This window comes from Nipponia nippon, unplaced genomic scaffold, assembly GCF_047370975.1.
Source record: "Nipponia nippon isolate SJK-2023a ecotype South Korea unplaced genomic scaffold, ASM4737097v1 scaffold_4, whole genome shotgun sequence".
Taxonomy (NCBI): Eukaryota; Metazoa; Chordata; class Aves; order Pelecaniformes; family Threskiornithidae; genus Nipponia; species Nipponia nippon.
In genome coordinates this window covers 66,191,113-66,203,790 of record NW_028262358.1, presented here as the reverse complement: position 1 = coordinate 66,203,790, position 12,678 = coordinate 66,191,113, and the positions used below count along the sequence as shown (strand labels likewise).

The 12,678-nt window shown below is 36.1% G+C and overlaps 1 protein-coding gene across 5 annotated transcripts in view; it reads left to right on the top strand.

Moving 5' to 3' along the window:
* LAMA2 (laminin subunit alpha 2) overlaps positions 1-12,678 on the top strand; it is a 373,593-nt gene that overhangs the window by 323,382 nt on the left and 37,533 nt on the right. For all 5 annotated transcript variants that reach the window (XM_087775778.1, XM_087775777.1, XM_087775776.1 and 2 more), the window contains 5 exons: positions 60-242; positions 2,954-3,108; positions 4,735-4,878; positions 5,803-5,936; positions 11,243-11,402. In XM_087775778.1, the coding sequence (XP_087631904.1) occupies positions 60-242; positions 2,954-3,108; positions 4,735-4,878; positions 5,803-5,936; positions 11,243-11,402 (776 nt within the window). The remainder of the gene's footprint in view (positions 1-59; positions 243-2,953; positions 3,109-4,734; positions 4,879-5,802; positions 5,937-11,242; positions 11,403-12,678) is intronic.

Below are 12,678 nucleotides of genomic sequence, written 5' to 3'. Positions count from 1 at the left end.
TGTGTGAAGGAAACTTCTGTTCTCTAGGCGATCATTTCATTATCCTTTTCTACCTACAGATACAGCTATAAAGGTACAGGCAGCCAAAGACAAAGCAAGACAAGCCAACGATACTGCAAATGATGTCCTGGCCCAGATTAAAGACCTCAACGAGAATCTCCTGGGCTTGAGAAATAACTACAGTAAACTTGCAGATGACGTGGCGAAAACAAATGCTGTTGTGAAGGATCCTATCAAGAACAGTAAGATCTTTTTTGGGTTGTTTGGTGGTGTGTTTTTTCAGTTTGTGGTTTTAATTTCACATCTCAAAATGAAAGAGAGACACTCCAGAATTTCACTCACATAGCGTTACTACAGTATGCTGGGATGAAAGGGATCTCTATCACTTCTATTTTATGGACTTTATATATAAAAAGAATTTTAAATCTTAAGGACGGCTGCTAGTAGTTGGAAAAAAAGCTAATGTCAGCAGGATGAACATGTAGTGGATAGATTTGTTCCACAGACTACTTTTTGAAGTATTTAGGAGGTGAATAATCAAAGATTCTGACTGGCAATTCACCTCTTGATTCAAGCAAAATTCCACGCACTAACCCTGTCTTCAGTCAGTCAGATAATCAGTTCTGGGAGAAATGCATGACTTCTTTCATATACCTTACTATTTTTGGTAGAACACTGAAGACACTTAAGAAGAAAGAAAAGAAGAAGATTCTGGGAATGTTTTTTTGTATGCTTTTTTTTTTTTTGACAGTGAATTCTGTTATAAAATGTGACAATTGCTTTAGCATTTTCACTTTGGTTATGATTGAATTCTAAATCAGAACACATTTTATGATAGAATACTAGAACATATCATATAGGAGTATACAGCCAGAGCTGACCACAAAACCAGAGTGTCTTTACAAAATTACTGAAGGATTAATTTCTCAGCTAACCTGAGTCCCCCAGATTGTCATCAGCTTGATTAAACTGGGCACCTAAAAACATCCAGTTTAGGACATTGTCATTCTCATTCTATGGACAAATATCCTTTTCAAATTGTAGCTGTACCAGTGAAAGAAGTTAAGCCCAATGGCCATTTGTCACTGCCTGCCTATTGCAAGTTCCTGATCGCTCATCAGCTGAGATATATGTGTGAGCCCCAGGTATGATCCCCATCAGGCAGACTGATCCATACTAGTTTAGCCAATATGAAACGTAGTTATTAATTGAAATAGTGTGGTTAGATTACAGCGGGTTATGGAACAAGCAGATCTATGAGGTAGTGACCCTTGGCAGGGTAGTGATGAACTGAGAAGTAGCCTAAAGGCAGTCATTTCTCGGCACTGGTGAATCTACACTAGGCCATCTGTCCCAGCCCAAGTATTCTGAGACTATGTGTATGATAGCATTTTAGCTGAGATTAGGAATGATAATTTAGAAGTGAATCTCTTGATTGCCCCCAGTCACCATTATTTGGTTCACATTGAGGAGTGGTCTTAACACTTGCAAACTCTTTCATGTCAGATAAAGCTTAACTGGAAGATGTTCTCCAGAAGTACACTTTTACCACTCTCTAACTGCTAACGGATACTCAGATTACAGAATGAGATTAAAGTAAATGCAGAGTAAACCACTCCAAATGTATATAGTGAGTATGGTGGCACCCACGACTACCTGCTAAAGTAGACATAGACTCTGTTGTATGTCAAAATTCAGGCTCTGAATTCTCATTATACAGATATGCAATATATAAAAGGTAATAAATTTTTTCTAGACTAATCCCATCCCTTAATTTACTTTACATTTGTGTTTAGAACTTCAGAACATTTTCTTATGTTATCTTCTGTTTTTTCTCTTTTCTTTGTCTCCATATCTTGCCTACAGAAATCAGTACGTACGTTTTCTTTCTTGCTGCTTTTATTGTGCCTTTTCCAGTAAACGATGATTCACTGCTTACCACCAAAGCTTCTGCATGGTGCTCTACATTTCACATTCATTGAATAGTTAAATAGTTACTTTTTGAAGGCTCTGAGATAAAGTGACTTGGTAACTAGTTTCACTTATGTGAAACCTTAAGAAGCATCTTGAAGGTTTGGTATCAGTGTCTCAGTGACTATTCAAAAACTAGATATCCAAACTTTCATGCTTTATCTAATTATTATTATTATTTATTTATTTAGTATTATTATTATTTTCATTCAATATAAGTTATTCTGGTAAATGCAGGTTTGTCCCTTCCGGTGTCATCCACACAAACCCGTACCCTTACACTAGCCAAGTCTTGCAATCCTTAGATCTGCTGATTAATTATCAAAGAGAGGGCAGTGTTCAATGGTTGTATGTCGAAAGGCAAAAAGGTTGTTTGAAGCTTAAAGAGAGAAAAAAATATCCATGTGAAATTATTAAGTTCACTTGAAAAAAAGAAAATATTTGCAGTTTACTGCCACTGTTTTTTAATCTGCTTTCAGTACTTATACAGAATTTTAAGCTTGTGACCAGAATAAAGGCTTTTTCTAGTTCTGGCCATTATTGTTAATTTAAGAATTAACTTCAAGTTAATTCTAACCCTATTTCAGAAATTACTAATGGAAATTAACCAGTTTTCATTAATCTAGCTTTTTTCTTCAAAATTGGAGTTTAAAAAAAGAGAAAGTAAATATTTCATTCATAAGTGTTTTTTGCTATAGGAAATGTTTTCCATTAGTATCATCCTGACCTCAACCATAGTTACTGCTTCAAAATCTTGCTTTAACACCTGCATTTGCTACTGTTGCTACTTTAACTTGATTCTAAATATTCTTAAATTATCTTATTCTGTTCAGGTAGCTTCCTGGTCTGTGTGTACATCATGGTGGCATATACAACCACCTAAGTATTGTGTATGCAGAATTTTCCTGGCTTTTATTATTGCAATGTATAATTACTCTCTGACACTATTCTCTAAAACTCTGCCTTGTTCTTTCTTATGAAGTTGCTGATGCAGATTCCAGTATTAAAACCCTAGAAAAGGAAGCAGATTGCCTGCTAGATAAAATCAAGCCAATCAAAGAACTTCAGGATAACTTAGGGAAAAACATTTCTCAGATAAAAGAGCTGATAAACCAAGCTCGGAAGCAAGCCAATTCGGTAAGCCCTCTTTCTCAGTAAGATGACCTTTTGAGTATTGATGGGATTTTATTTCTACTTTTCTATTTCTTTTCCACAGGGTGAATCCTTTCTAATTGTAAACATGTGTAAAGAGAGCAAATAATGGAGTATAATTTCTCAGATAAACAGAGAATATTCTGATGATTTTCACTCTGTGTCTTGTTTCTTCATTTAAAACATGCCCTTGTTAAATGGATAACATCTGTAGGAATCTATCTGGAAAGTTTATTATTTAAGAAGTATTGTGGATGATAGTACAGCAGAAGAGTCACAACATCATTGATTTTTTGTGAAAATGAAAATGTATTTTTTTTGCCTCAGCACTGATATTAAGCCCCTGATTTCATTTCATAGAACTTTTATTACCTGAGAATGACACCATCTTAAACTCACTGAAATTGCTGAGTGTATGTGCTTTTCCCATATTCTTGACTTTCTTTGTCTAGTAGCAGTTCTGAGGACTCAAACTTGAGTTAAGAATATATTTCTAGTCCATTTAATGAGTTTTGAGTCCATCTCCCTGACTCAGTAATACTCTAAACTCGAGGATCAGCTGGTTAATACTAAGGTTATTCAGCTTGTGACCTAATGTAGCAAAGGAAGAAAATTCTTGAAGATGGTACTTAAGAAAACTTCCTGAAAAATGGTTGGGAAAAATAAAAGCTACAGAATACTAGGATCCTGGGAAAGAAGTGTATTCCATACACCCAATGAAATTTGCCCACAATAGAAAGACAGGCTACAATGATGATACGGGCTTGTTACATTCATCTTCTGTCTGAAGGCTTTGAAGTACTTAACTGCTCAGCATTTCTGAGGTAGGGAAATGGTGAGTTTGGTCGTATAATGGATCTTCTTTTTGACAAAGTTTGCCCTAAGCATAAGGTGATACCATTATGTACATTTACTCTAATACATGAACTTGTCTAGCTGGAATTGAAATACCATTGTACTGTCATTATGTCTATGCTGGCATTATGAAAGCAAACAGTATACCGTTTTTATCTGTGCTCAGAGCCTGAGGAAACTAGCACACATAGCCAAATGCATATGTCACTCAGCTGTGAAAATGAAACTTAGTTACGAATGCCACCTCCGTTAGGGGCTATGTAAAAGCAGTGACAGACACAACTGTTGGTTTAAAAATAATTGTTAAAAGGTGTCTTAAATTGGCATAACTGAAGATATTACAAGGAAAAAATAGATCATCCTGTTTACCCAATAGCAATGTGCTGTGATCCCTTCAGGAGTGCTGCTTGTTTTCCTGGCTGCACATTCTAGTTATAGACTATCTCTACTGCTAGAATTTGACTGCTGCTTGCGTTAGACCAGTATATGGTCTAGCTATTTTTAATCCATAGAGTTCGTCCTTTCAAATCTGAATGCTAGAAAGAGTTTTATTTCCTTTTAATAAACAATCCCAGAAAGAAAATTCCATTTCTACCTCCTGCACATATCCATGCAACTCCCTGGTACATGAAACACAGAAATGGGAAGGAAGAAAAAAAAAGTATAATAGTCTCATAATTATTTGGAAACATCTAAAGTTATTTCTGAAATAATAAGCAGTAAACTGAATTCTTTCTGCTATGCTTTTTTTTGAAGATCAAAGTGTCCGTGTCCTCTGGAGGCAATTGTATTCGCACATACAGACCAGAAATAAAGAAGGGAACATACAACACCATCGTTGTCAATGTGAAGACTGTAGTTGCTGACAATCTGCTTTTTTACCTTGGAAGTGCCAAGTTTGTAAGTCTGTCTCCTGCTTTTCATGTCAGGGTTGCTCGATCAAATCAGACTACTGACAAACATAGACGATGAGAAAGGCGCTTTTTTTCCTCCTGGAGGCTTCAAAGCAGTAGTAGAGGGCCTAAGATAATCTAGACATTTACTGTCTTTTGTATTAATATAGGGACTTCTAAAATATGACCAGCAAATATTTTTTTCTTTTTTTTTTTTTTATTTTAACTAGATATGAGATGGGAGACTTGTACATGGACTACATTAGAGCTTTAAAATTCACAGTGCAACCAGGGTAATTTTTGGGTTGATTGTGGGTTTTCCTTTGGGAATGAAGTAGCTAATCATCTTGCATCTGTCAAAGCTCCTATTTATAGTAATTTTAAGTCAAGACTACAATTCCAAGCATAATAATGATGAATGCTTCAGTTTCCCATGAGCCCTATAGCAGGCAGACTTCTAGAATAATCAATAATAATTCAGTAAATGGGAAAAGCATTCTATTTCTAACATTTTGAACTATATATTTTATTTACCTAATATAAAATGAAGAGGCTAGATGGCATCATGTATTAGCCTAGAATCCTAACATCTTTCTGCCATCCAATGGATGTTGTACAAACAACATTATTCTGAGTTAAATCCTTCTCTTGATGGCTATAATATTAACGTTTCTGTAAGTCTAGCAGCCATGTACTGCATATCACTGACAGAAGTCATTTGCCATCTTTGGCTTAAGTTTCCTCGTTTGAACCAATGAAAGCAGGAAAAAGAGAATCTCATTTTAGATCACTGTGAGAATTAATGTTCATACTTTAGTGTCTATATATGGGTTTCTGATGCCTCATTAGACCTTCTGAAATGTGAAGAGTTCTGGAAAGCTTCCTTTAATTAAAGTATGAGATTGCTTTTATTTTCATATTTTACATGTAGACTGACTTCTTGGCCATAGAGATGCGCAAAGGGAAGGTGAGCTTCCTGTGGGACGTGGGATCTGGTGTTGGACGGGTAGAGTATCCAGATCTGACCATTGATGATGGATTTTGGTACAGGATTGAAGCCTCTAGGCAAGTATATATTTCACTTCCAAGATTTGAGATCAGCTATTGAATGCTTTTGAACTTTAGAAATATAGATACCTTAATATTCAAATCTCACATTTGTTAGTCGAAGCTTATATTTTCCTTTCAAATAGCAAATACATGACATATGGTGTAGTAATTACAGCATAAGGACTACATAACTTTATATCCTTTATCTTCTACTTCTGAACAGGTCTTAGTAATGTAGATAATATCATCTATATTGCAATTTGATATGAAGCTGAGTAATTCCTCCTGCATCATTACAGTTAATTTCACATAGTATTAAACATCGAACCAATGATATAGTCAGAAAATGAGAGAAAGAAGGCGAAAGAAAACAAAGCACTCTAATTCCAGTTACATCCATAGCTCTCAGAGGAGGAAATGGCATCCAGTTTAAATAATTTAGTGAAATCACAGAAATCAGCCATTCAGAGCAGAGAATTAAATAAAATTATGGCACCGTCTCCAGAAGCTGGCTTAATGAAACCTTATTGCTAGGAAAATACAAACTGGGGTATGATACGAATTGTTGAAATCTTCACCAGTTCATATTACGCATACTAAAATAGCTTCATGACACACTAATGCCAGACTTCCATTTACAAGAAAGCTGCTTCAGCAGAATATGGAGCCAGGACATGGTATAAAAATTCACACATCCTACAAAAGCACATTGCCTATTAAGCTGGTTGTTCTGGATATATAGGGTGTGCAGGCCATTAGTTTTGAACAAACTGCTGGATCAGCAATTTGGAACAATTATAGCTGCACAAATCTGAAGTACAGAGCAGTGTTTAGGAGAATTACATTGCAGAGACATTAGTTGGATTTGTGGGATTAAGATGAAAAGCTCGGGACTGATTTTGCATTCTTAAGGCAGACTTCATAAACCACATACCCTACTGAGGATTCTTCAACTTTGAACATTTCAGTCCATTTGATAACCCTCCTCTGACTCCCTTCATAAGCTGTTGGAGAGTTTTACTCATTTCATTCTCTCACCTTTTTTCTCCAAATTTCTGCTCAGTTCCAGCCCCAGACTTTTTCAGCAACCTGACAGAGCTGCCTGAACAGCTGGAGCAGGACACCCACTTAGAATGGGGACATAAGATGAAATTCTGGCCGTGCTGAATTTTGCCATAGATTTCAGTGGTGACAGGCATTGGCACACAATAATAATGATATGATACGTTTAAAGGTTGATAGCAGTTCTTAATCAAGGATCCCGAAGGGCCTTAAAAAGAGGAGATGTGGTGGCACAGAGGCTGTGAAATTCTCAAGGTACTCAGCATACTGAATGAAATCTAAATATGAAAAAGCTGACCGTTCAGTAATGATCAGAGATGTTCAGTTCAGTTAACGTCTGTGCCAAAATTTCCAGTGTGTTAAGACTACATTGATAATTACTGCATCTGTTTTCCAGGGACACTTTTAATTTTCATCACCTTTTTATTTAAAGCATACTAATACTTTGCATTTTACTGTATATGCAGAGATTATCACAGAATTTTTTTTTTACGGAATTGAAGCAAAATTCATTTATTCCTATCCCCATACTTTGATGGTACAGGAATTTAACAAATGTCACCTACAGAGTTACCTGCTTACAGAGGCAAATCTGATTGGCATCAAGAACTGCAATCAATCAAAGTATCCATTAACAAAGGAAAGTCTGGCATAACAATATGTGACAAAATCATTTAAAGCAGGTTTGCAACATGCAAACAATGTCAATTTTGTGAAACAGTCAAATGGATGATAGAATATTTTTGAGACTCGCTAGATCAGTGAAACAATGTCACTTGACTTCAGCAGGCCTCATTTAGGAGCAGGAACTGATTAGTTGTGATTTTAATCAAGAGTGATTTAAGTATTGCCATTGTTTTAATTGTTAATGACAGAGTTTAAGCAGCACACTTCCTCTGAGTACAAAGGACACTTGAAACACAAGTTCACTGTAGACACATCCAGCCCAGCTCAGCAAGAATTCAGTTTTAAACTACTGTGGCAAATCTAAGGCATACTTTCCAATGAAGATTTTCTGTGCCCTCAGGGAGTCAAGGAGCAGAGGTTTCTACATGGTATTTTGTAATCTAATGTTGATGACTTGCAAAAGTCATCTCATTTACATCATGCATCTCTTAAAGAGCAAACCTTGCATGTATGGCATGATGTAAATTTCTCGGATGATCAGCCACAAAGTGCTGATACCTCTTCTATAATCCACCAGTTTTGCAAGAACTGACTATCGCTAGAACAATGTCTTCTAATCTGATGACTTGTCATGCACAGGATAGCAATGTCTTTTTGCTGTCAAGTTAGCCAAGTTCTTTCTTCAAGCTCAATTGTCCTCCCTAAATAAGAGGGAATTATTTATGGAAGAGACTCCATTGTTAGCATTTCAGTCTGTTTGAAGATGAAAGACATCCGTGCTATTTGTGACATATTTGTGACACCCTAAAAAGTGTCAGTCTGCTCAGTGACTTCTGCATTATTGCACTTGGATGTTTTTAAACTGGAATCTTGATTTCAGCAAAATAGATTGAAAGCGCCAATGATTTTCTTTCAGAGACCATCAAACTTAAGCAGTTTAAAAAAAAGTCTTCAGCAACTGTTAGTCTTTCAACAATTACTGCATTGAGAACTTTTATCCTTTAATGTGCTTCACATCAATAAAACTTCCGAAAAAAATAAAGTAAAAATTTGGAATTTCTGCTGCATAGAAAGCTATCTACTTAGTATTCAGTCAATTTTGGAATAAAAGGTAAAATATTGTCATTGAAAGGAAATTTTTAAAAAACCCTTTAGAATAATGTGGATGGCTTTAGCCAACTTCTTTAAAATGATTTGGAGCAACTACATGGTTGCATACCCCAGGTGTCACTTAGGAGATTCCCTAGGAAACTGAGAGTCCCACCCATGTGGTTTCCAGAGCTGCCAGATCAAGGTACAGGTTGGTAATCGAAGAGCTCCAGTGGCTTTTTGCAAATATGTATTTTTTACATTGAAAGCCTTGAGATCCTTGACTACAAAGCAGGCAAGATGGCATAGATCTACAAAGGTATTCCCCATTGATTGGAAAGCCTCAAAATCACTTTGCAACCCTGCTTCACAGTTCAGGAGAAATATATCAAAACTGAAATGTCTCAACTAAATTTTTTTTTTTTTTTAAGTGGCTTTTTTCCAGTTCAATGTTGTTTCATAAGAAAACTCTCAACTCATTCTGGTTTTTATGTAATCGGTTCTGAGCCAAAGGAATTTCTGAAGTGTTTTTTAGACATAAAATGCATAGTCTTACAGAATTTTTTCCACCCCCTAGAGCCCTGGTCCAGTAAACTTTCTAAATCCAGGAATTCTGTAAGTACAGGATAGCAATGTCTTTATTTAGCTTATTCAGTAGCCAAAGTTATGCAGTCTTCCTTGCTGTGCTCTAAATGTAAGTACTTCAAGTAAAGCCTTATTTAACAGAAATGACAGTTCTTCCTGGAAGGTATGCTTTTAACTTTCAGTTTGCTTGTTACTTCAATACCCCAAGCCAATCTTTTTTTTTTTTTTTTTTTTTTTTTTCCTAATTAGACAAAAAGGAATTTTGCATCTTTGCATGAAGCAAAGTTCAGGACTTTAGAAAATCAAAGGGATTTTTTTTTTTTTCCTGGATGTGACTTGACAGTGTCTTGATAGGGCGAGTATGAAACTTTTCATCTAGAAAAGCTACATGTAGAAATTTTTGGTGAATTTTATCACCTCTATTTAATTGTCTTCCTTCCTTTCCCTAGAAACCTTTTTCACAAATATAGATATAAAACCTGCTTTCTGAGGAAAATCTGTTTTGTCTAGCTTGAGAACAGGTACTGAGTAATTTTTAGAGTCTAACTGGGTAGCCAGCAAAATACCACTCGTAATCTAAAAAATGGGTAGTCACTCTTGATAGGTATACAGTCTTTGTAAACTGTTATGGAAAAAGAAAATAAGTTTTATTTAAAATGGTGTATTTCTGCATTAAGTATCAAACATATAAGTTAGAAAAGTTTCATGTAATATTGGTATACATGCTCAGTGTTTCAGTGCTAGTTAGGCTTGCAAGATCAGGCATTCATGTTAAAAATTTCCACATTAACACGACTATGGTCATGGGAAACCCAGCATCCTATTAAAAATGAAATAAAGCAGCAATTTCCCAAGTTATCCATAAACCCCCAGTATGTGGTCTCCCTCTGCCTACTTCATCTCCCAGCCACTCCTCCACCACATTACTGAACATACTAGATACTTCATCTGCACATGACAGGATTTGGGTCGTACTCCATGCTTATTTCTACAAACATATGATGGCCCCATAAGAAATTGTGTGTGTTGATTATGGTCCATCTGTCTGGGAGGAAACACTTATTTATGGTGTGACTATAAATGCCTAATAGTTTACTTCTATTAGGTAAGCAGTAAGCTTTCAATGGAAAGCTACTATCCATACTGCTGTAAGCAAAAGTAATATTAAGCAAATTATTGCAAAGGATTCAAAATGATTCAAGTTTCCTTTGAAATACCTTTCTATATACCTGAAAGGCTCAGAGGAATCCTCTCTCTCCACATTCTGTTCCTTCTGTTGTAAAAATGTCAGCAAACTCTTTCCATGCCAGTTACTACATTAATATAACCTAAGGAGTAGAAAATGAACTGCTGCAGAAACTATTAACAAGCGGTAAATTCTTTTGTTGTTGTTGTTGTTGTTACCATCAATATTTGATATGGTTCAGAGGACAATGAGGTAACATCCTTAAACCTAATGGGGTTTGTGCCTGTTTGATAAGCAACCAGAGAGCTCCACTGCAGAAAACGCAAATTCTGTGCATCACGGTGGAGCAAATTGAAGTACTTTATCACATGACCATTCATTTCAATTGAAATATAATCTAATAAACCTTATGAAATTCAGAAATTTAATTTGGAACCTTGCCTGCATCATTCTGTTACATCAAGTACTTAACACTAATTTCATCACAATAATTTAAAAAATGCAACTTCTTTGTTTTAGTCAGTGAAAGTTCCACTTCATCTGTATAGCGAATTTTGTTCAAAAAGGACATTGACGTGAGAAAAAAAAACTGGTTCTGGGATCATGTCTTTAACTTACTCAGGCATGGGTCTATTCATTTGTATCAAAAATGGAACATAGCCAAATCAGTAATACATGCCTCTGTTGAAAGATGCCATCTAAAATAGACTTCTCCTGTGTTTGGTTTAACTACTGACTCTGTATGCTTCAATTGTTTTGTTAAAATGTCTAGGACTGGCAAAAATGGCACAATATCAGTGCGAGCTCTGGATGGGCCTAAAGCCAGCATTGTGCCAGCCACATTCAGTGCTGTCTCTCCACCTGGATATACCATTCTGGATGTAGATGCTAATGCCCTGCTGTTTGTTGGCGGTTTAACTGAAAAAATAAAGGTAACGTCTTGTCTGGTACTAGTGTATTAACTGGCTATTCATGTGGACAATTTTTGTTACTGCTTAGAGTAGAAATAGTAAACTTTAATATGCTGGCGTCACTGTAGTAGGTGCTTTAGTAGCAAATAGTACACCGGCACTCTTGAAAGATTATTAGGATTTGCCTAGACATGTAGGTGCACAGACCTGAAATTTCTCTGCCCATGCTGTTAACTTCTTCTCATCAGAAGCCTGGTGGCTGGCTGTATTGGTGCAGCGTTTAGCCCAAACAACTAATTCCTGCTGGGCAGCTGGATGCTTTACCTTGGATGTACTGCTGCCCCAACAGGCTTTCAGCATCAGTGGCAGGAACTCACTTCTGTTTCTGTACGTTCCTGGTCTCCTAACAATGTATATAACAATATATATTCCTTTGCATTCAGGGCTTTTTTCTTTGTCATGTACCCACAGTATCACAGTATTTATTTGGGGTATTATTTAATATTTAAATACTAACCGTATTTGAATAACATTTAGTCAAGAAGAATTACTTAACAATGAAGCTTCATGAGCTGTGTATTTAGCAAAAAATTAGAGATTTAGCAGAATCTCTAGGGGGAAAAGGGTTCAAGGGCTCTTGATGTTTCAGGGTAAACAAAAGGACCTGGAACACAGTAACATTTAAATCTGAAGCCTTTCCTGAATGTTTTTCTTTTTTCCTTTAGTTACATACAGTGAGACAGAGGTGGGTAGCGAGCACAATTCAGCACATAAGACAGTTGTAGGATCGAGTATGAGGTGCAACGCTGAACCAAAACAGGAATTATGGATGCTGCAAAAGTCTGATACCAGAACAGCCGTTTTGAACCTCAGTAAGAATTCTCCAGATAGATATTTTCTGGAGAATTCTCCATTTTTTCATCTTAGTCAGGAAAATCAACCTGAATTATTATTGTTTTTCTCCAGGTAAATAAAGATAAGGGCAGAGGTAGGAAGACAGTGTATTGTAAGTTTGGTGTGCCTGATATATTTGCAATACAGCATTTTAAACACTACCAGACTTGCTCTGTTCAGACACAGTCTGTGAATTAAAAGATAAATAATAGCTTTACTTTTTTGGGAATTTTTGTCATCATGTCGTACAGTTGTCAGGCTCACAAAATGAAGACCTTAACTGAGACTCTTTTCTAAAACCATGAAGCTCTTTGGACATTTACCAAGGTCACTGATATTTTTTAAATCTTTGTCTCAGAAATGTGCTTTTTCATATTATTGGGTTTTGGGGTGCTTTAGATTT